The following is a 24,225-nucleotide window of genomic DNA, read 5'->3' as shown; positions in this document are numbered from 1 at the left end:
AACTGCCTGACAAAATGGCGGCTGCTTGTATGCAAATAGTATGTCAAACCGAGGTTGTGGACCCTCTAGAAGTCGCAATTGTTATCCGATTTTGATGAAACTTAAAATATAAACAATGTAGGCAGATTTAGCTCTTACTTAATGCATGTTTAAAAGAACCTATGATTATTTTGAACAGTCAAACACTGACACAATCCCGTGTTTCGTTAGGACTTCCACGTTGTGTATAAAACTTCCATGGTCAGTATCTCTGGAATGCTGTGTTGTTATAACTATATTTATATATCTTTATAACATCCATTAAATACAAGCTTAATAGAAGTTCCCTATCCCTTCTTAGTCTGCATGATAATCTTCTCGGCCTCTAAAGGTATATGTCTCCCTAAGAACCCTACATGATGTATGTATCAAGGCCTCTAAGCTGAGGTGGTGATACGTCCCTCTAAGAACGCTGTATGGTGTCCTCCCAGGACCACCAAATGATGTCTGTATCTCGGCCTCTAAGCTGAGACGCCCCCACCTCACCCCCGATCACCGAATGATGTCTGTATCTCAGCCTCTAAGCCGAGGAGGCTGTGGAAATGTCCCAAGAATACCAGATGATGTCTTTATCCTCCCCGCTAAGCTGAGGCAGCTACACGTCTCTCTAGGAAAGCTGAATGATGTCCTCCTAGGAACACTGAACGCCTGAAGCAAATTTACTTGCGCTCTTAAATTTATATAAAACGCTTGGCTATGTCGGCTATTGGGGTGGGTCAATTGCCATTTATGGGTAAGTGTTTCAATTGGGCACCTTCTTACATCAGCTTTATTGTATATAATTAGTCTAATCTGTGCACCCGATGGCTGGACAACAGTAACACACTTCCAGAAACTGATGGCGGTAGAACTGTCAGTGAGTTGGTCTAAGAAATTTGTAGAATAATGCAAGATACCTAATATTAGCCCAGTTCTCGTCACCCATTTGTCTAACCACTTCAATATATTAACCAGAGCACCTTTCATAGAACTAAAATATCCCCTATAGTATATATACAGTATTACAACACTGATAAAAATAATAAAGACAACCATTCACTGTATCATGTTTTAATAGATCTATATGATAACATTCATTATGACAAATCAGGTTATTTTATAAATATTGATATTTTCATCTGACTTCCTTCATCAGGATTATTCTTGTATCCCTTTCTGGTTTGCTGGATGCTTTAAATTGGTGTACCATGTAAATGTAATAGAAATCCTGTTCTTGATCATTAAGTCCTTTATTTAAATTACTCCAACTGATAAATACTCACAGGGCCGAGAGTCAATTTCAAGCCTGGAAATTCAGCCTACTATATCTCACAATGTACGACTCAAATTCGTGCTTCGCCAGGCACAGTATTTTTATTGACGAAAGTTCAAATCCCCTGTACAACATTAAATGTGCCAGACATGTTAAGGCCCCAACAAATCATAAAGAATCCCGAAAAATAAGAAAGTTAAAACTAAAAATAAGCCTATTTCTATATGTATGATGTATTCATGAGCACTAGTATAAACTATTCACATATAAACGCTGTTCCTCTTTCTATATATAAATGACAATCCACATACATAATCAGTCATATGTATAAACAATCACACGATTAATGATATACACACAAATTGTTCTAATTCAATCAACGACGTTTCTTTGATAGGTTATCAGCGGCGGCATCAAAGTCGTCACTTGTAACATTTAACATTAGATTAAGGGCATTCAAGTAAACACGATTCTGTGACTGGGCAACCTATAAAAAAAAAAAAATAAAATAAAAATAAAATTTATTTATACAATCATTACAGTGAAAATAAATAAAATCAACATCCCGTCCCCACTGAAATTAGTTTTTTTTTTTTGATTAATTGAAAGTTATTATTTCTTTGATTATAGTGGAGGTGAAGAATTTTTTGAACCGATAGCGTAATTTCTGCATACTTTTATTTGCATTCCAACTGTGCATCAACACAATACATTGGTGATCATGTGACATACAGTAATTACGCATGCAAACTAAGGCAAGAGAATTTTACGCGGCTGGCAGTGTTTCCACATACTTTTCTTCAATTTTAAAAGATCTTTTTCTGGACACACAAATGTGTATACAGATTGGACATCAATTTATTTATTTATGCAATCAAAACGACTAGGTGCACTTTTCTAAATCAGCACCAGGTACCACCCTTGACAAATGAATAAACCAGAGAGAGATAAACTGGGTTTTACATCCACTTGGTACAAACTAGGTCATAATTTTGAGACTAACATTTAGCTATCTTTGAAAAGGCATTTAGTGAAAGCGATATATAATTCAAACTGCTTATTAATTTATTGTTATCCACTTGTATGTAAACTTGCTTATTAATTTATTGTTATCCACTTGTATGTAAACTTGCTTATTAATTTATTGTTATCCACTTGTATATAAACGTCTGTCACATGTTTGATTTATCATTGAGAGTAACCTCATTGAAACGTTAAACCCCATTTCTCTGTCTCTCTCTCTGTCTTTGTCTCTGTCTCTCTCTCCTTCTCAGAACATTGCTTTCGTGGGGAGTACAACAAGCAGTAAATAAACTGTTGTTAGACGCCATGTCTGTCAGCACAATTCATTTTTCGGAATGTAATTTGTATTACTTACTGAGGGTTTCAATGAGATATTGAAACGTTGCAGTTAATAAACCTAGTGAATGTTATCCATAAAACTGTCTGTTTATTAACATTTAGCTGTGGAAGAAAACTAGAGACCTCAGAGAAAACCCATGAGATTGGACAGGCGACCCTACTCCTTGTCAGATACAAGCAGGGATTTGGAAGCTTGTCACTTAACTCCATGACAGATTTGATGATCTAATGTACACATGTTAAACCATACGACCGACCAACACCCCCCCACCCCCAACATATGAATTAAGAAGCTTGGTTGTTCTACTTACTGTTCTAGAAACATTTTGTGCAGCTCGAATCTTTCTTAATTTCAGGTAACCTGGATTCATACTTAAAGCTTGACCAATGTACAGGTGAAGTCAAGAAACAATAAATCAATGCAAATTTTAAATCACAAAAATATTTATGATGAAGTAATATTTTGCCATCAGATTACTAAAATTATTTTCATTAGCTGTCGTTCAGGTGAACAATGCATCCCCTATAATTCCCTTCCCACGATGAAACACCCTTCCCAAACCCCACTACTTTATGTGCCATTTCGGAACAAGAATAATTTATCTTTTAATTATCCATGTGTGAGAAGAACTGGCTTTAATTCTATGTCCGGCCTTACAGCAAATAAACAGACTGAGTTTATTTACCAAGATTACAGACAATATAATAACTCTGGTTTATAGACCTTAACAATCAGCTCAATAATGCACGTTCTCATCATCTGACAAAATTTAATACTTCCTTATATATATAATCATATCTTATCAACGTATCTTTCTGAATAACAAGATACACTGTTATTGGGGGTCTAAATATCTCCTGTATTAACAACTGTATTAACACAGAATGGCAAGAGAGAGAGAGAGAGAGAGGGAGAGAGGATTTAACACCCACTCAACACAAACCAGGTCATTTCAGGACTAACATATGGTTTAATTTTATTTCAATAATTCGCTTGCGCGTAGGGGTCTTTAGCTGAGGGAGAAAATCCACGAGGTTGGACAGACGACTCATTGACAGACTTTAAGATTCAACATTCACACGCTAACCATTCTAACCATTCGGCTATCCAACCACCATGAGCTAATTCCCACTGTCAAATGTACTTTTACGCGCATGCTACTGTGTACACTGGTTTACCTCTTTTTTCGTCCTTTCAATTTTTCCTTGCCAGGTTCATGGTCCGGCATCACTGATGAATGGAAAGCGGATTGGGAAATCACAAGGAACTTTCTCATATGAAACAGACAAAAGTCCGGGACCTCATGTTATAGCAAACCAGAAAACAACTTAAAGAGATAGTGCTTTCAATTACATGGGCTCTATTTACAAGCAATTGAAATTCAAGTAGGAAGTAAGTTCAGAAACAAAAGATTTTTTGGACCAAGCAGACATTAACCCCCCCTACAAAGTGCATGATCCCCTATTATTAACGAGAAAATATGTGGAATGTTCCTTCACACCTGGACATCTTTACACAATAAATCTAATTAAAGGATATAAGTCGGACAGCTTCAGCCTCTCCTTCAGCTTGTACTATCTTCTGTTGTCTGTCCATTCTAGCTTTTTCTACATAAAACTGAGCTTTCTGAGCTTCTTGTTGGGCTACCTGGTGGTGTAAAATATTAATATAATATAGATTTATAAACACAAACTAGTGAGCATATACTGCCTTGTGCACAACACATCACTATTTCTAGAGAACTATGGTTTGAACCCGGAATTCAAAAGCTGAAGGCTACTACAGCCCAGCTAAAGTACAACAAACATTTGTTAGCCATGTGAACTACTCAAACGGCAAGAAAAGTCAACACTGCAGTATGAGCTAAAACTGGTTATCTATGGTGAACTTAATAGAAAAGCTCAATTATAATGCAAACATTACATCAATGTGAATTAATTGCAACAAAGCAATCAAATTGTTGCAATCATGTATTTAGTGAGCTGTTAAATCCTAAAGAAAATCGACATAAAGATAATTCATTACTTTCAAATACTGTGAAATAGCAGTACTTGTAGACTGTAATACATGAAGGTATCCTACATGTACAACGTCCCACTGTCATGCTCCGATTGGGCTAATGAAGATGGGCATATGGCATACGGTGAGCTACGAGGGAAGTTTTGCACACACAGCCACACTACGGCCTACTCTTATATCCGTCCTGCACCACTGACAAGGGGAAACCGCCTTGGAAAATTAAGATGAACTTTCTAGGCCAACATCGGAAACGAACCTGCAACCTCAATAATGACAGACTACCTGGAATGAGGCAATGAAATCCCTTTGGTGCCCATCATTAACTCTGGCACTATTTTGTCCTTTTTTTTAGTGTCTTTAGTGGTATCTTCAATAGATGTCCCATCACAAAAACATTTTTTCAGGTACAACAAATATAGTAATTTCCAGGCCAAAATGACAGTGTGCCGACGGATTGAACGTTTTGATGAAACAAGGTTTACCTGTTTTGATTCTACAGCTGCTGTATATTCCCGACCAAAACTGAGTTCAGTTATAGAAACATCATCCAATATTAAATTGAAATCCCTGGCCCTCTGTAACAAGTCTCTACGGATCATTAAACTGACCTGCTGTCTCTGCGTAATCAACTGAGATGCGTTAAACTTAGCTACAACACTTTTTAATACCTAAAATTATACGAAAATACCTAAAATTATACGATAAAATTTCACTCAGTTCAAGGTGAAATTACCAGGATTGAATCTGAGACATGCTAAAACAGAACCGTACTGAGCCACTATGATTCAATTTGCTTATAGCATATTGCATAATTTTTTCAATAATTCATTTGCATGTAGGGCTCTTCATAAGCGAGATGGCATGTGAGAATCCATAGAAAATCCTGTGAGGCTAAGCAGACAACCAGATGCTTTGAAATCGACCAGATTTATAGATGTTTTTTCAAACTTCCGTAAAACGTGAAATGAAAGAATTTTATTGAACAAATCCCTATCTTCTTCCCTTCTGTAGTCTCCTCAGATGATGTAAAAGTCAAAAATACCTCTGGACCGTATGGTAGATGTTGAAACAGTCTCCTGCTCAAAGGGGTATTTTGCTATATTTTGCAATAGACATGAGTGTCCCTCCCGATGCCTCTCCACTTGTATATATAATATGACCCAGATTGTTTCTACCCAAATAACTCACAAGATTAGTTTGTGAAATTGGGTTGTACATGTACGATTACGACTAATAAATTTAGATCATACATTTACGATCTTGGCAGTGAAAGAGTTACGAGTAACAGACCTTACGAAACCAATCAGCAACCCATTGTACATGTACAAACTGGATTTTTTCGGGACTAAGATATGGTTTAATTTTATTTCAATAATTTGAGTAGGGGTATTTAGCAGTGGGAGGAAACCAGATAAAACCCACGAGGTTGAATAGGCGATCCTACTCCTTGTCACATACAAGCAGTTAATCGAAACCATGCCTTATGATCCAACGCATATGCATTAACCCTTTAACCACCCAACCACCCTTGTATATGTACAAACATTGAAAATTGATTAAAAACTAACCTCATTACAAATGGAAGGCAAAACTCTCTCATCATAATCTGTACCTAAATTTCTGTAAATAGTTGGTAAATTTTTGGCTTCTGGTCGAGATAAAACACGAAGAGATATATTGACCATCTGTAAATCTATAAAACAAAATCAACCAAAAGACGATCGTACTCCAATTATAATATAGGAATGAAATGAGATTTAACATCCTACTTATCTGCATCAACTGAGGTAAGAAGAGTACGCATCATACACTGAATATCTGTATTATTTTAACAACATAAATTATCATTTTATTTCGGTGTGCTTCCCCCATATCAGTGATGTAGGGACGGGTGGTCGTTCGGGCAGGACGAAAAAGTGAGGTCCTGTCAACACATAAAAGAATCATTGACAGTTGGAATTCGAAATAAGAAAAGGCCACTGTCTGGGCAAAATTTCCTTCATAGCATATTGCATGGCGTATAACCATCTTCAATAGCCAAGTAGGCGTAGAACAGTAGTAGGACGTCAATCGCCATTTAATTTCATAATTATCACTTGATCACTTAACCCTACTCCAATTAAACATACATTATACAAGAGCTAAATTTGCCTATTGCCGGTCTTTCTTCCGGCCAGAAATGTTATCTAAATTATTAATTAGACATTAATTAACTTATCCAGACCATAATCAACTCTTGATGCTCGGCCCAGTGTTTCATAGGGGCCTAATAAATTACAGACAAGCAGAGTTACCATATAGATTAGAAATGTTTATTGTAATTTTAGAGAAGTTTTATCTATAGTTAACTTGACCTTACCTTTACTACCAGTGGGTGATGTTATTCTACGTGGTTTAGCACGGATATCGTAAATTATAGGATATTCAAACCAGGGTATCCTGTAAAATATACATGCATAAATTAACACTCGTACTGCATTAGATATATGTAAATTTTTAACATCATAAGCACAGTCTGTGCCCCAATTTCATTCATGTACACAAGAGATATAATTGAGAGAGAGAAATGGGGTTTAATGTCCACTCGACACAAACTGGGTCATTTCAGGCCTAACACATGGTTCAATTTTATTTCAATAATTCGCTTGTGTGTAGGGGCGGGAGGAAACCTGAGGACCCAGAGAAAACCCAAGTGACCCTACTCACAACTGGGGAATCGAAACCATGCCAGTTAACTCAATGACAGACCTTATGATACAGTGCACACATGCTAACCATTCGGCCGGCTAACCATTCAGCACACCGAGAACTATCTACTGTATTTTGCCATACCCAAAAATAAGTATATTGTTTAATAATGTTCACATCTGTCATATACACCAAGACTAAATAAACCTTTTCAATTCCATTAAATGGAAGCAAAATAAACAGGCCTAATTCTCAAAATTCTTGAAGTATACTTAAGTGTTTTTGACTACAATCCACGATTTAGGACTTAAAATGTTGGTCAACTAGCTTAGTGTCTGTTCTCAAGTGGAGGTAATTGTAGATGGACAGCCTAAGTTTAGTAAGGAGGAAAACAAGAGGCTTACTACAGGATAATTATTACACATTTTCTCAGCTCAACGATAACCATTTGTTCTTTGCCAATTTTCTAAAAAGCCAATCATTTCTCAAAACAAAACATTCGACAGACCAATGTTTTACCTCCATAAATAACTACCATTTTTAATTTAGAAACTAGAGAAGACAACCAGTTAATAAGTCTCCAGTGGCATAGCATGGTTTTACATGACCTCTTAACAGTGATATTGTTTTTGGAATTAAAGTTAAAATCCTGTCTAATAATGACTTTTCAGTGTCAGGATTTTAACTGTCCGAATAAATATTGGAAGTTACTATACCATTCAGGTATTTGATACCACCATCCCTCTTACTTTCGATGGTTATATTTACCTAAAATGTAGACCTTCAACATATATATCATCTTTTACTCCACCAATTCTACTGAATATAATAGCTCTGTGACCACCATCAACTGAAATATATCAACATACAAAATTACATCCCCTTATTAGGACCATTTTTCAAGCTTTGTTGTTTGTTCCCATGTCAGTAGCAGAGGTGAGGTCTGTGCATGTATGGGATTAAAGGGAAATGTAAATCCCTGAATTTATATGCAATGGTTTAACGTCCTACTTGGTTTCTGCACCAACAGGGCTAATGAAGATGGACCTACACCATGCAGATAGTGAGTTACAGTGGCTTCCACATAAATAACTACAGTACAGTACATGTATTTCACTTTGGAGATACTCAACCAAATATTCCACTATCACTAGTATCGGAACAAAAAAGTTTCTGTTGTTTTGTTTCGTGATTGCTCATGATCTACTTACACCACATCTGATTCTGTTAGTGGGGCAGGCAAAACTTTGACAACTCAATTTTGATTTTATTGATTACAATTCCATCACTTCTTAATTTATTCTTTATTTGGAGAACTTTAATTAAGATTGCATTGGGCTGACCTTGACTTTATAGAGAGAGTGTGTCGTCAGTCTCTGAAAACATTTAAATTTCTTTTTCGACTTTGATCGACATTGATGTGGCAGACGTATGTCATTGCTAGCGTTTGATTACAAAAACTTCCTTCACAACAACAATTAAAGTTTGTGAATCAATTAATATTTAACTTTCAAAATGATGCGTTTAGTTTTGAAGAGATGTGTTGATTGAGGTCAAAGAGCGAGAAATTGGTAAGCCAGCCTCACTTTCTTACCCGTGTAAAACGATTGACTGATGCCATAGACCAAACCCCCCGCAGCTGCCAACAATCCAATTCCTGTCCCTAAACCCTTCCCTCCGCCCTTCATTCGTCCGACCATATCTCCGAGTTTCTTTGGATCCATTTTCCGACGTTATCTAACTAATATTTTCTGATGTAAATGGCTGAACACATGTGGAAGAAGTCTCGCACATCAAGTCATTTGTTAATGTGTTTACTACTTGAAGAATGAGACTAAAAGATCGAAGAAAATAAGCGGCGGATATCACGTGAAATATCGCGATACGAGATTTTAGAAGACGATGGACTGGACCAATTACTTTGGACCGTATAAATGAAAACCATATTTATGAAAATTTGATATTAAATATCAGAAACATTCACAAATGATTTATATAGTACTTTCAGATAAATTTTGGGATAATGAAATATTGTAAAATTGATAATTTTGAACTGGAATAAATTGTCCAGTCCTTAGACTTTAAAACTGAGTGATCTCCCTTTAGTCTTCAGGCCGATATCAACCTCGCCCTCACTAACCCAACCGTCACCAACGGTGCTAAATCTATTTGTTAAGGGCTATGGCCAGCTCAATTTTTGTCAAGGTCATTGAGATGTAAATGGTAAGGGTACTTGATTGTTGTCGAAATTGTACGTTAGAGTTGGGAGAAGCATTGGGGCTACCCTTAGCAAAAATCCTACAGAATAGCAGTGTAGAATTCATTAGAAAATCTATAGAGTTTTTTGGGGGGCGTGTCCCGTGTTCTATAGGATAAAATTCTATAGTATTCTACAGAATTTTGGGGGCCTGTAGGAAATAACGGCCCCAAATATTCTACATTTTCTGTAGCGCACATCCTATATAGTTTTTCCTACAGATTTATGGCAAAATTTCTATAGGAAAATAATATAGTATTCTATAGGTTTTTTATTGCAATTTCTGTAGGAAATTCTACAGTTATGTACAGGATTGAATACTGTAGTATTCTGTAGTTTGGAAATTGGGCCACTATAGTTTTCTGTAGGAATGGGTACTATAGAATTCTATAGACTTTTTTTTTATTAAATCTTATTTTGGGAATAAATATAGTTGGCCCATGATTTCTTCTAAATTGATAAGCTTATTTTTCTCTCATGGATTCTTCTAAATTGATAAGCTCATTTTTTCTCATGGATTAATCTGAATTCTGTTGATGATTCACCAGCCGGAACCATGAAAAATTCTTTTCTTGGTAAAACTGAAATATAGGGAAAAGAATAGGTAATAAAGTTAAATAAATAACAAAATCACAAAAATCTTATCTAATTAAAGTAATTTAATATTATTGTTAAGAAAGTAATAAAGTATACTTATCTTTCTATCTTTAATCGACTCTGTGAAAAAACACCACCGTTCTCTTCAGTTTCTTGTTAATACTAAAGTTGTTATACACTGAATTTTTGAATTTTAAATTCAGCCAATGGCCAAACAGATTTCAAGAGAGTACATTGGCTGTTAATTATAATTTGTCGACAGGTATTCACGGTTGACAGAATCTGAGTACAGAATCTGCTATAGTCATTAAAATCTAAATAAACTGTGTCTTTATTTCATTGACTTCTGAAAAAAAATTTATTATCTGATATTTCTGTTGTGAACATCTACATTTACTGGCATTTTTTGGAGGTTGGGGTGGGGAATTCCTTTGAGTGTCAACATGTATCACTATTTCATTCATATTATATACACAATTTTATACTTTATATTTTATTTTTCGTGGTAAGCTTATTTTAGTTTGTCATTTGGTATCACAATAAATTAAGGAAAACTGCATCCAGGAAAATTATGTTGGAAAAGTTTACATTATTCACACAAGTGAATCACTAAATTCTATTGTAAACTATAGTATGAATAAATGACATCGCCAATTTATGAAATCTGTAGTATAGAACATTGTTTCTACAATATTATGTAGGAAACTATAGTAGGCTATTTGTTAAAATGGTTTAAGTACAGTATACATATAAATTCTTAGTTTTCAACAGAATGTCATAGACAACTATAGGAATATACTACTGACTTGAGACAATAAGTTAGTTCTATACAAAACTATAGTTTTTACCACCAAATCTATAGGAATCACAGCTGACATGAGAATACAAGTTAGTTATATAGCAAACTATAGGTTTTAGCACAAAGGCTATAGAAAACTGAAGGATTACTCAACTGACTCGAGGATACAAGTTAGTTCCACAGAAAACTATTGCAGCACCAATGAATCTGTAGGTTTATTTTTTTTCCAATAGTTTCTTACAGTATTCTATAGAATTCTATAGGAAATTACACTTGGAAAATATTCATCTACCAATCCTACACAAAACTATAGTACATGTTTTTGAAATACAGAATGATTTCGTTTTCCTGCAGCATTCTATAGCATTCTATAGAATTCCACAAACTTCTATAGAAACGTGTACTTTTTCTATAGGACTTTTTCATAAGGGTATGTCCAGGGTTAGGTTTAGGGTTGGGATTAGCGCCAGCCCTGCTTAAAGTTGAGTGGTTACATCTCGTGAGTCGTGACCTATGACGAAAAAATTTTTAGCAGGCCTAATGATTTAGCCCTAACCTCACTAAGGGGCTAGTCACTTGCCACCCGGAACGTTCCAATTCAGTTCTGTCATAGTTCTGTCAGTCCCGACAACAGTATATCCCTGAAGCAATGGCTCAAGAAACCCCTCTCTAACCATTGCTGGATTGACTTCTGATACTTGAGGTTTTGGGGGATGTGTCTATTCTTCCCGTTCAATCAGATCTCTCCTAAGTATGTAGCAACTTGACAGCCCTTCGTTTAATCTAGGGTCTTCCCTAAAACTTTGGACAGTGATTTAAGGTACCGGTATTCAAAACGGCCAAAGTATTGTTCCCTTCCAAACAGTATTATTTACACTGTAGCCGTTTTGATAGACTCGTTTGTCACGCAGTTAGTTTTTCTGTAACATTCTGCTATGGTTAATTGGTCGTAATAAATTTTGTGAGTCATGACGTAAACTTTCGTAAAGTTATGTAAACATATCTGGAGCTCTGTTTAACTTTAAACCCGAATGATATTGTTACGCAATTAGGTATTGGTTGTTAATCGGACTATTGACCAGTCATAATTTGAGACACAGAAATTTGCTTTCATTACAGCAGTGTTTGGCTGGAATTAGGTCTAATCAAACGAAACACTGCGAGTAGTATGGACAACGGGGGTGGTGTGACGAGATGGGGTTCAACAATTCGTTTGCGCGTAGGGTTTTTTAGCAGTGGAAGTAAACCACAGGCGACCCTACTCCTTGTGGATGACCACGAGCCTTCGATAATTGAAATGAATTGAAAGTAGTCTATTTTTAGTAATCCATTTCTTTGCTCAAAATAAAAATGCTTTTATCCCTTCTAAAGTATGTAATCATGAATGCGCCAGAAAATAACAAGTAGATTCAAAGAGCTATAGAAACCTAGGGTTAGGGTTGGGGTTAGAACTATGACGAAAAATTGAACCGGCCTTATCATTTAGCACACACCCTTCACTAACTGCGAATCAAGGTAGCCGTCACTAAAGAATTCGCTAGATGACCATGTCATTTAATGGAGTTTCGTACTATCCGACTTTGATCATTTTTTTTTCAAGGTCTGTAAATATAAATGTAATTTAATGGAGTTTAAATCCATCCAACTTTGATCGTTTTGTAAGATAAGTAAATATGAAAGTGCCACAAAATTATTTACATATTTAAACAATATGATTAAAATACCAATGTATATTCTGTTTCTTTTTTTTTTTCCTTTTTCTTTAATACTTTCGATGTAGTGGGCGGTCATACGAGCGGCATTTGACCTATGACGTCGGACATTTGATTAACCAACCAACGTTGATGTTTCTGGTAGGATACCCACAGTTCCGTGCATCGAACGCCAAGAACTCACTGCAACAGACCGCTTCATTGGCTAATCCCTCACACCAGCCAGAACGCGGGTTATATACCAACTCTTCCAGATCCTTGTGTAGTAGGGGGGTTGGGATGGTCAGTCCTCCTGAGTGCGCGCTTCGACCTCTAGGTGGCCGATCACCTCTGGCTTGCGGCTGTGGTTCCGATCCCTGGTGTGAGCGTATGTGGCTTGGAGATAGGGGCGCCTTCTCAACCTCGCGGGTTTCCGGTTTCCTCCAACAGGAAATACCCCTGCGCATGCGCTAAGATAAAAAAAATGAAAAATACGACTTGTCTGCGATATCGCCTTCGGAGGAAGCGGACGTTAAAACCCGTATTTTTAATACCCCTTCCCCCGTCATTTTATAGAGTTTTGTGCTACCCGACTTTGATTTTTTTTTCAAGGGCTGTAGATATAAATGTGAAAGAATTTTTTTAACATATTTAAAAAGTACAATGGATGTGCTTTCTACTGATATGTAACATCATATCTAGAATTTAGTATTAAGACCACTGTTTTGACATTGAATACCCCCATCCCCGTTATTCACTTGATAGAATTCAGTACTATCCAACTTTGATCGTTTTTCAAGGTAAGTAAATATATATGTGCCAGTTAATTATCTACATATTTGAAATGTGCAATGTATGTGCTTTCTACGGATATGTAATACGATATCTGCAATTTCGTATTAAGGCCCGTATTTTGACATTGAATCTTTAAAGGGCCAATCTAGATTATATTTTGGACAATAAAACAGAATTTTGTGTTAAAAGCCCTTAAAATCCTCTAATTAGGGCCGAGCAACTAACTCAACATACGTGATACATTTTCAACCAGCTTAAACTCGACAGTCTTTATCTGGAAATGGAGACCGGTGTTCCAAACTATATTATACGGTGTCTGGATAAAACCAGACTTTTAGGTGAAGTGTGGGCCATGTACTGTATAGACCTCTAATGGAACGGCAATAAATCACCAGGGCACCCAACGAAAAAATTGACCCGAAATCTTAAAAGGGTTAAGTGTCCGGAAAAGCGGTTTTGACGTTCACCTCTAAACTACTCAATATTTTGAGTTGAAATTTTGAGACAAGGTAAATACACCATACCTTTTGTCGCTTAAATTTTATACGTACACGGACTTTTATTTCTGGGACTCTGTTAAAATCGGGATTGTCCCGTTAAGCGAAATAGAGAAAGGTATATCTTCTCAATGACAAGGATAGACGATGTTGATTGGTCCAAACATGATATCAAGAATCGTGGCCCAGACGGGGACTTCTGTACTACAGTCTACACAAGAATCAAAAATAAATTCAACTAATGACACCGCTAGTAACATTTTCTGAAAACCAGTGAAGTCCAAAGTAGACATCAAACCGTATCCTTATACATTTTACAAATAACAATATCAAACACAGGTTGAAAGTAGTATAACTCCGAAACCGGAAGTGGCAGGCCAACGCTACCTAGCATTTGTTACTCCACCGGTCCTAGCTACCCCTATACACCAAATTTAAGTCCCGGGACAGCCCTAGTGTAGCCACAAACCCTGAGCAGACAGACACATACACATAGAATAGATATACTGAAGGGATATGGTAGCTACTAATAAGACAAATTCCTATTTCAATAAATGAAATCAAATGAAATGAAATGGGGTTTAACGTCCTACTGTTCTGCTCCTAAACTGGGCTAATGAAGACGGGCATACGCCATACAGTGTGCTATGAGGGGAATTTTGCCCGGGCAGCGGCGCTACGACCTACTCTTATATCGAATTCCAACTGCCAAGGGATCTTTTACGTGCACGTCAATGTGTACACGGGCCCTCCGTCCTGCATCACTGACAAGGGGAAACCACGCCGGAAAATCTGGATGAACTTTCTCGGCCAATGCAGGGATCGAACACCCGACCTCCAGGCTAGCGAGCCAGCGTCTTACCCACTTAGCCACCGTGATCCCCCTATTTCAATAAACTCAAAGATTTTTTTAAAGATCTAATTAGCGACCCCCACCCCTTCAGCATCTTAATGCAACATTATGTCAACGATTACGTAGAACATCTTTTATTTAATTTCTTAAGGCAAAGAAAATTGCTTTCGACATCATTGGAGAAATAACCCGTTCGAAGACTTAGCCATTTTCTTTTTCTGTAGATCTGTAGTCCTTTGGGTGAATCTTCATTTTATCTTTCTCCACGAGCTCTTTAGATTGTGCAAATGTATAAATGGCCAGAAAATTATTAACAAATAGGGGTATGGTTAAGGCTATCAGAACAATTCCCGTAGATGCACAAACCACTCCCACTACACGCCCACCTGTGCTGTTAGGTACCACGTCACCATAGCCCACGGTTGTCATGGTAATGAAAGCCCACCATATCGCGTAGGAAAGATTGCCAAAATTATCATCGAAACAATAAACTAAAGTGGCGAAAAGAACAGCATTGATGCTTAGTAAAATAAACATGAAAAACAATTCTTTCACCGAGTTTTTGACGGCAAAAACTAGAACGCGGGCTCCTGTAATATTTCTGGTCAAACGAAAAAGTCGTAAAACTCGAAGGACCTGTAATAGCTGAATAAAATCAAAATAATTAGATGAGTATTCTTCTTTTTGCGATATCTGATTAAGGCAAATGTCCACATAGGCCACGATAACCGCTAAAACATCTATTATATTCAATGCGAACTTGAAAAACAACTTTAAACTCGGACAGAAAACTAGTCGAAGAATTAATTCAACTGTAAAGAACGCCGTACAACAGTATCTAGTCAGTGTTAATGGTATGTTTTTAACTCGAAACTCGGTGGGAAATTCATCCAGTTCTTCTTTCGTGATGTTAAAAGCAGAATAGTTTCGGGTGCCACCGTTGTGTAGCTGAATTATGAAGTCCACAATATGTTTGTGATCTTCGTAGGTATCACCGAAGTATAATTTCCATCCTTCCGGGCTCAGGTGTTCGTCAAATATGACATGCGTCAGTAAGACTGTAGTGATTGTTGACGTCAGAACTACCAAGATGGAGATCACGTATAACACCTTAAATATAGAAAAATAGAAACAAAGAATATATAATATAAACATGACTAAATCGATATTTAAAGTTTCATAGATCTACTTTTCGATGAAAGAGAGAGAGACATAGGGTTTAACGTCCACTCTACACAAACTAGGTCATTTCAGGACTAACATATGGTTAATTTTTATTTCAATAATTCGCTTGTGCGTAGGTATCTTTAGCAGTGCGAGGAAACCGAAGGACCCGGAGAAAAACCCAAGAGGTTGAGCATGCGACCCTACTCCTTGTCACGTACAACCGGGGAATCGAAACCACGGCAGTTGACTCAATGACAGACCTTAGCACGCGCTAACATTCAGCCGACCCCACGTACTTTTAGATAATAGTTGAGGTGATCCTGTGGGCTGTAAGAAAACTAAAAACTCCCGTTTAGCCGCTTGCCTGCTTGATACGTTCAAAGCCATTTTATTCAGCTTCTCGGCTTACGAATCATGAGAAATGAAATGAAATGAAATGAAATGGAGTTTAACGTCCTACTGTTCTGCTCCTAACCTGGGCTAATGAAGACGGACGAATCATGAGAGAACGGGTATAAAATTAATAAATAGACAGTCACCCTTTCTATAACAGAACAGAACAGAGCAGGGGACATTTCCTTGTAGTGGTGGAGGACTCGAAATAAGAGTAGGCCTTGGCGCCGCTGTACGGTGCTAAATTCCACTGTATGCAGTAGTGTAGAAAAGCAGAGGCCTTTAAACTGAATTTTCTAGGTATTATATTGTTTTAAACAAGCTGAATTGTGTCGTCAGCAGTCAATAAAATGATAAATCACATATAAAACAAATCGTTAGGATTAAAGACAATATGGATGACTTATCTCACTGAAGATGATCAATATTTAAGTTTGCATTCAGCCAGCTTACCTTGGCGAATATATTATAACTACAGTTATCTAACAGGTTCCAGGTGATAGATCTCCATTTTCCCGATATAAAACCACAGCAGGACGACCCCCTTATTGAATAATTAGTATAAGTCATTTCATATTTGTCATATTCGTTTAAATCTCTCTGTCCAGAACGAAAAGATGCCAGTTTTCTTTGACAGCATGTCGAAATATCCGACTCACAAAATCCCCAGAATTTAATTTCTTCAGTAAAACCGCTATAGCACCTGGATTCTGGGATGTGGAGATCACCAGTTTGGTAAAATTCCAAGATGGCTTCAAAAGCTGATAAAGGTCTTTCCAAGAAAATTTCTTCATTTTCACCCGTAGCGAAACACATTTTTGTTAACGTACTTTCGGGATATTTCTCAAGCAAATTTCGACTTATTTCGAATTTACGTCCACTTACATTCACTGTAAACCTTTCTGCCATTTTTAAAATACGTTTTATTCCGAATTCCGTAAATCCCAAGCAATATTCAGGTTAGCATTAGCTTCTAAAGAACCACCGGTTAATGTATATCCATAAAAAGAATAATTGTATCAATAATTTAATCTAATTTGCTACAAATCTGTATAAACAGATTCTTAACTGTCCCATGCCAATTAAAGGCGAAGTCCCAGTATAGACTGGATCTCTGAAAAGAAAAAAAAAACCACAACAATATGACATCGTTTAAGTATGCAAATCAAAGTCCAAAATGTGACAGAACAGCCTATTTACGTTCTCTGAATGATTCATATGGATCCGTTTGGAAATAGTGGGCCTTCCTATTTCCTCCCACTGCTAAAGTCCCATACGTGCATGCGTATTATTGAAATAAAATTGAACCGTGTATTATTCCCGAAATGACATAGTTTGTGCCGAGTGGACGTTAAACACCATTTCTCTCTCTCTCTCTCTCTCTCTCTGTTTATGAAGGTAAGGTACATAACCCTTATGTTTCCTGATGATTATAGGATTTTTGAAAAGTCTCGCTGAATAACAAACCATTGTGGAAGAACTGAACACATTGATCCATTACTAGCCATAAAACTGTCGATACGCAGCTTTTCAACGTCAAGTCAAAAGCAAAGATTTCCTTGTCAAGATAATCTTGTATCGATCATCGTTGCTTTTTTTGCAATGATCGATATACATGTATATAGTGTTAACCTTTCTCAAGGCGGTGGGAGTGGGGGGGGGGCTCCAAGGTGGATTACCCGCGAATTTGATAAAATCAGAAGCTCCGAGACAATATTTCTGCTCATTTAGGTGCATACATATAAAATATGATCAGAGTGGCCAAAACGCCGCCAAAGCTTCACACATTAGTTTTTTTCAGATCATTTCCATGAATGAAGGAGAAAAAAATGCTCCGCGCGAGCAGGGGAGAGCCCGGATCCCCTTGATCCCCCTCTGGCGCCTGTTATTTCAATACGAAGGAAAGCCATGAAGTGTAGCCTACTCGTACTGGTGTATAAATAATATATACCAGTTGTAGTTGAGATTTGTAATTCAAAGGACGTTGAGTGGTTTTAAAGTAAAAATCTTTGCTGAGCCGTAAAGTCTACAACAAGTATAATATACAGGTGATCAGTTTAACGTCCTACTGTTCTGCTCCGACTGCGCTAATGAAGACGGGCATACGACATACAATGTGCGATAAGGTAAATTTTGCCCAGACAGCGGCCCTACAATCTACTCTTATATCGAATTCAAACTGCCAGTGGTTCTTTTGCGTACACGCCCATGTGTACACAGGAGCTCGGTTGTTTTGCCCCACCCGAACGACTATATGGTGCCCATTGCCAAGTCCTTCGTCCTGCACCACTGACACCAGGGAACCACTCAGGAAAATCCCGATGATTGAAGTAATGAGCGGCAACATTCACACATCCGACTTTCAGCTCTCTTGTTATCCGTGAGAGAGAGAGAGAGAGAGAGAGAGAGAGAGAGAGAGATGAGGTTTAACGTCGACTCGACACAAACTAGGTCATTTCAGGACCAACATATGGTTCAATTTCATTTCAATAATTAGCTTGCGCTTAGATGTCTTTAACAGTGGTGGGAAGAAACCCACGATGTTGGACAGGCGACTCTACTCCTATTTCGATAATTTGTTTGTGCGTAGAGGTCTTTAACAGTGAGGGGAAGCCCACGGGGTTGGACAGGCGACCCTTCCAACCGGGGAATCGAAACCACGCCAGTTGACTCAATGACCTTATGATTGATTCATAGCAGCAGAACAGTGGAACGTTAAACTCCATTTTAATTCAGCTCATTTCGTCTCATAGGAAAGTGCCTACAGACATCTTTTCAAGAACTTAAATTGTAACTTCTGATACAATTTTTTTAGTTGCCACGCCCCAATTTCAACTTCTTAATCGGGTCCTTAAATTGACGTAGATATTACATCGGGATTTTCCAGCGCGGTTTAACCTTGTCATTGGTGCAGGACGCGGGCGTTGGGACTGGAAAGGAACAGTGTTTTGTGTCTAGTCTTTCTGAAGTAACGAAAAGCCGAGGTCTAGTATACACGTTTACATATAATAAAACCCTTGTCAGTTGGAATTTGAAATTAGAGTAGGCCGTAGCGACGGTTTCTGGGCAGAGCACACTGCATAGACTATGTCCGTCTCCATTGGTTCAGAAAAAGTAGTGGTCTGTCCCCAAACTTTGTTTTCGTTCCGCCATTTGCTGAGAAATTAGCTCGGAGTTTTCCAGCGTCATACCAACTTTTCAGCAGTGTGAGACGCGTGTGGGGGTGGGTGGATGCAACGGACAAGGCTTTCGGGTAGTAAGAAAGAAAACACGATATCTCGTGTGCACCTGCACGCAATGGAACCCTTGACAGTTAGAATTTGAAATAAGAGTTAGCCTAACGTTCCTGCCCGGGAAAAATTGCCCTAATAGGCCTAGCATCCCGCATAGCGTATGGCCGTCTTCACTGGTGCAGAGAAGTAGATTGCTTGATTTGATACATGAAGTAGTTTAAATAATCGTTGTCTGTCCCCCAAATAGTCTATTTTTTGTCTATAAAAACTATAGTTTCTAGTGAAATAAATAACATATTGTCACCAGGAACGTTCAAATAACGACATATGAAAATAATTAATGTGATTTGAGTTGGTATATAAGTAGATTATGGTGGATTTCAGCAGATTTGTGTGGGTAAATGGTGCTGTGGCTGGAAATCATTGAACTTATGCGGCGAGAAAGAAAGAGAGAAATGGGGTTTAACGCCCACTCGACACAAACTAGGTATATTCTAGACTAACATTTGGTTTTAATTATATTTCAAGAATTCGATTGCGCATAGGGGTCTTTAGCAGTGGGAGGAAACCGTAGGACCCGGAGAAAACCCACGAGGTTGGACAAGCGACCCTACTCCTTATCACGTACAACCGGGGATTCGAAACCACGCCAGTTGACTCAATGACAGGGCTTATGATACAGCGCGCACGTGCTAACCATTCGGCCATCCAACCCCCCCAGGAGGATATTCAAAGGCTAGAAAGCCAGAAGTCGCGGGGGAGAAGTCGGGGAAAATTAATCTCGTGTTCTGGGGGCAGGAAGCTCGTCGACTAGTAGAATTAACTGTATTTTATCGACTTGTCGACTTGTCGGGTGGGGGATAAGACGAAGGCAACAAGTCGACAGAAATGAACCGACAAGTCGACAAAATGAAGGCTATACAGTTCTCGAGTTATTTTGTCGGGTTGTGAAGGCGACAAGTCGACAAAATACAATGTCGTGCGACTTCTCGCCTTCACAAGTCGAGAATGCAGAATGACCGCTAACAGCCACCATAGAACAGGACACTTTAGCCATGATTTGCACGCAATTATTATGTCGGATAGAAATAAAATGAAATGAAATGGGGTTTAACGTCCTACTGTTCTGCTCCTATGCTGGGCTAATGAAGACGGGCATACGCCATACAGTGTGCTGAGGGAAATTTTGCTGACAAGGGGGAACCACCCCGGAAAATCTGGATGAACTTTCTCGGCCAATGCAGGGATCGAACACCCGACCTCCACTTAGCCACGTGATCCCCCATGTTGGATAGGAAATGCAGATAAATATAGTATTTAGTCAGTTAAGATCACCTGCTTTGCAAATGAATTTTTAGCGAAAGTTGAATTGCGATCTGTAATCGATGCGGTGAAGATAGTACTCTGACTTCAGCTACGTATAAATACATATATACCGTTATAAACTATCCTTTCAATAATAGCGTCCAATTTATAAACAAAAGATGCACTGACTGTTTTTTCTTCGTTTTCTGGTGTTGCAGTGGTCGATTCATTGCGTGGATATTAGGTTAAAACTGATTCCTTCTCACAGTCACATCGACAGCTGGCCAGAAAAAATGACTTCTGATTGTAAACATTGATTTTTCGCAGATATATGGATTACACGTGAATTCTAAAGTATAACGGTGAGTATAAGGATTTCAGGTGTGTAATTTCGGTTGGATTCTAATGGATACCAGTTTTTTATGGCTAGATTTATTTTTCCATTAGATGTTTTTCGATACTTTAAAAGCCATTTTGTGTGTTAATTTATCCCCATCCCGATAACTAATCAGTGATCAGTTATCAAACATGATTAACTACTCAAAGCCTGAAATCTTCAGATTTATCAAAACTATATTGACCAAGACACCTGTCCCATCTCAAGATTACTCAATCTTAAAGCAATAACTCTTCAGATTAAACAAAAATATATAATCAAAGCTCCAGTCCCATCTCAGAGAGAGAGAGAGAGAGGGGGAGAGGGGGGGGGGGTAACGTCCACTCGAACACAAACTATGTCATTTCGGGACTAACGTATGGTTTAATTTTATTTCAATAATTAGCCTGCGCGTAGGGGTCTTTGACAGTGAGAGGGAAACGGAGGACCCGGAGAAAACCCAAGAGGATGGAGAGGCCACTCTACTCCTTGTGACGTACAACCGAGAATTTAAAAGAGTTGTGAATTCCTTATAGCACGAAATCTACAAATTTACAAGCCAAAACAATAATGACCAAGACTCATGTCCCATCTCAGATTGAAGTATAGCTAAGTGTAACTCAATAATACCGTCCAAAGTCTTCGACATTGAAAACAAGGATCATTTGTCAATTTAAATATACATTGATGTTGAGATCTTACCGGGAAAAGATGGGCGTCTGATATCCAATATTTAAGACAAAATAAACATTTTACCATTGGTACACGAATCCGTGTACCATAATGCGTTTCAGCGTCATTTGTACCAAGGGACATTTTGCCATAGGTACATTCAGCGCCATTTGTAACAAGGGTCTCGAAGGACGAGGCTAGACATATTTTACAAGTCATGTCAAACGGTGACGGCATATTCTTATCTGGAGAGCAGGCGCAATAAATACTATCTGTGTAGACTGGAACAGTCAGACGCTAGATATTGTCATTCGATTGAGACTTCTGACGTATTTCGCCGAACATAACTGATTAGAAATTATAGTAAAATTAGAAACGATTGAATGTAAATCAATTTATATACATTCATATTACATTATTATATGCGTTGCGACGCATTTGTGTCCATTTCTAGGTCCAAAATATTAGCGATTTAGCGCCTTTAAAGTTACACCAAGGAATGTTAAAGCTAAATCCGCCTATTACAGGTCTTTATTTTGGCTTCAAATGTTATATAAACTATTATTTAGACATTTATTCACAGGGCTAACGTCCACTCGACTCGATGACAGACATTAGAGACTTTTGGCAAGCGGATTTTTTCCCATCCGTATCACGTATCCGTATCGTCACGTGATACGTTGCGTCAGTGTAGTTTTAGAGTTTTGGCAGATTTTCCCGCCGCGTACGTATGAGTAGATGGGTTGAGCTTAGTTCTATTACAGCATGATGGCAGTTATCTACCAAGATCACCATCAGTACTAGTCAAGTGCCTAGCCTACAAATTCCTAGAGGGAGTAAAGTCGCTCGACAGTCGCTGAGCTATTAAAAAAACATTTAATGTCGAATATTATTAGAAATATTCGATTTCGACTCGACAACATTTTTTGGTTTCACTAATGTCATTTACCATAGAATCACATCATTTAGAGATTTGCAAGGTCCCACCTCCCTAAATTTAGCACGTAGATCAACCAGCATGCAGACAGACAGACTGGAAAAATATGAAAATTCCCATAAAAGCTCATCAAATATAATGATTAAATTCCAGTCTTTATCATGGTTAAAATCACATCAAATATTCACCTTTGTGTTCTAGGATACACATAGATTCATAAACACGCTATACCACAACATTTCAGCGTCTAAAAGTAGCAAACAAGGCGGTAAAAAGATAACGATGTTATACGGACCTTTTTCGTATGAAAGCTGTTCGATATGTGCTGCCGTATCCGTGTGCCGTATCACGTATGAGAAAACACATACATTGATGACGTCACAAGCATAATCGATACGGATACGTGATACGGACCAGAAATCTACGCTTGCCAAAAGTTTCTATTGTGATCTAACGTGCACGCATTAAACCTTTCGACCCCACCCCCACTCACCGTTCACCGAGCCACAATAATTCCTCATTCAGGAATACTACACATAAAACTGTAATATAATACTCAAATGATACAGAATAAATTTACCTTTTCAAGAATTAAACAGGTGATATTTATGACACTTCTGTCGAGCCGACAGTCACTCATCCATTCTTCGCTGTAAATAATATTCCCATTCGAGAACCTTTCTGTGATAATATTTATCGTTATCATGCAATTATCGTTTCTGGAGAGTCGATTCAAGTCTTTCTGAAACTCTTCATCGATCTCATTTACTGTTTACGTTTTCATCGCCTGGTTACTAGGTAACCTCGATAGAATTTTCTATACGCGTATTAAATATATGATGTAAAATGATATGGCTGAAATACAGATAATTAGAAGAACGTGTTTTATGTATTATAATAGGAGCTACGGTTGATCAGGAAATAAGCTTCATTTCATTTACAGAGCAATAAATTATCAATGAAGGATCATGTGGCTAAGTCAGTAAGTGGGTAAGACGCTGGCTCGCTAGCCTGAAGGTCGTGTGTTCGATCCCTACATTGGCCGAGAAAGTTCATCCAGATTTTCCAGCGTGGTTTCCCCCTTGTCAGTGATGCAGGATGGAGGGCCTGACAAGGACAGCTGTCTAGTTGTTCGGATGGGACGAAAAACCGAGGTCCCGTGTACACATTGGCGTGCAGTTGGAAGTTGGAATTCGATATAAGAGTAGGCCGTAGTTCCGCTGCCCGGGCAAAATTTCCCTCACAGCACACTGTATGGCGTATGCCCGTCTTCATTAGCCCAGTTTAGGAGC

At 38.0% G+C, this 24,225-nt stretch overlaps 2 protein-coding genes and 1 non-coding gene across 3 annotated transcripts; all 3 read right to left on the bottom strand.

Annotated features, from left to right (window-relative positions):
• Nucleotides 1-1,073: 1,073 nt before the first annotated feature.
• On the bottom strand, nucleotides 1,074-9,172 carry LOC126827234 (prohibitin-2). Its single transcript, XM_056102541.1, has 8 exons — nucleotides 8,956-9,172; nucleotides 8,130-8,211; nucleotides 7,033-7,112; nucleotides 6,242-6,366; nucleotides 5,156-5,341; nucleotides 4,194-4,301; nucleotides 2,965-3,042; nucleotides 1,074-1,778 (listed from the first exon to the last, which is right to left on the bottom strand). The coding sequence occupies exons 1-8, from the start codon at nucleotides 9,083-9,085 to the stop codon at nucleotides 1,668-1,670; spliced, it is 900 nt and encodes a 299-aa protein (XP_055958516.1). The 5' UTR covers nucleotides 9,086-9,172; the 3' UTR covers nucleotides 1,074-1,667.
• On the bottom strand, nucleotides 3,118-3,418 carry LOC126828931 (small nucleolar RNA U85). Its single transcript, XR_007683312.2, has one exon. It is a non-coding gene; the product is annotated as a small nucleolar RNA U85 (small nucleolar RNA).
• Nucleotides 9,173-15,044: 5,872 nt separating the features above from the next.
• LOC126827235 (potassium voltage-gated channel protein egl-36) lies at nucleotides 15,045-17,434 on the bottom strand. The gene is made up of 2 exons (XM_050556483.2): nucleotides 16,864-17,434; nucleotides 15,045-15,960 (listed from the first exon to the last, which is right to left on the bottom strand). The coding sequence occupies exons 1-2, from the start codon at nucleotides 17,317-17,319 to the stop codon at nucleotides 15,052-15,054; spliced, it is 1,365 nt and encodes a 454-aa protein (XP_050412440.2). The 5' UTR covers nucleotides 17,320-17,434; the 3' UTR covers nucleotides 15,045-15,051.
• Nucleotides 17,435-24,225: the final 6,791 nt, after the last annotated feature.

Source organism: Patella vulgata, chromosome 7 (assembly GCF_932274485.2).
Source record: "Patella vulgata chromosome 7, xgPatVulg1.2, whole genome shotgun sequence".
NCBI classification, from domain to species: domain Eukaryota; kingdom Metazoa; phylum Mollusca; class Gastropoda; family Patellidae; genus Patella; species Patella vulgata.
Note: the sequence above shows the minus strand (reverse complement) of the source record. Positions and strands in the feature narration are given on the sequence as shown.

Bases quoted from the DNA above. Each gene is read 5' to 3' on its own strand.
- LOC126827234 (XM_056102541.1), bottom strand. From the start codon at position 9,085: ATGGATCCAAAGAAACTCGGAGATATGGTCGGACGAATGAAGGGCGGA. The intron at 4,302-5,155 runs GTAAACCTTGTT...TTACACCACCAG, and splicing joins CAGCTGTAGAATCAAAACAG to GTAGCCCAACAAGAAGCTCA. The intron at 3,043-4,193 runs ATATCCTTTAAT...CTTCACCTGTAC, and splicing joins AGGCTGAAGCTGTCCGACTT to ATTGGTCAAGCTTTAAGTAT.
- LOC126827235 (XM_050556483.2), bottom strand. From the start codon at position 17,319: ATGGCAGAAAGGTTTACAGTGAATGTAAGTGGACGTAAATTCGAAATA. The intron at 15,961-16,863 runs GTAAGCTGGCTG...TCTATATTTAAG, and splicing joins GTTATAATATATTCGCCAAG to GTGTTATACGTGATCTCCAT.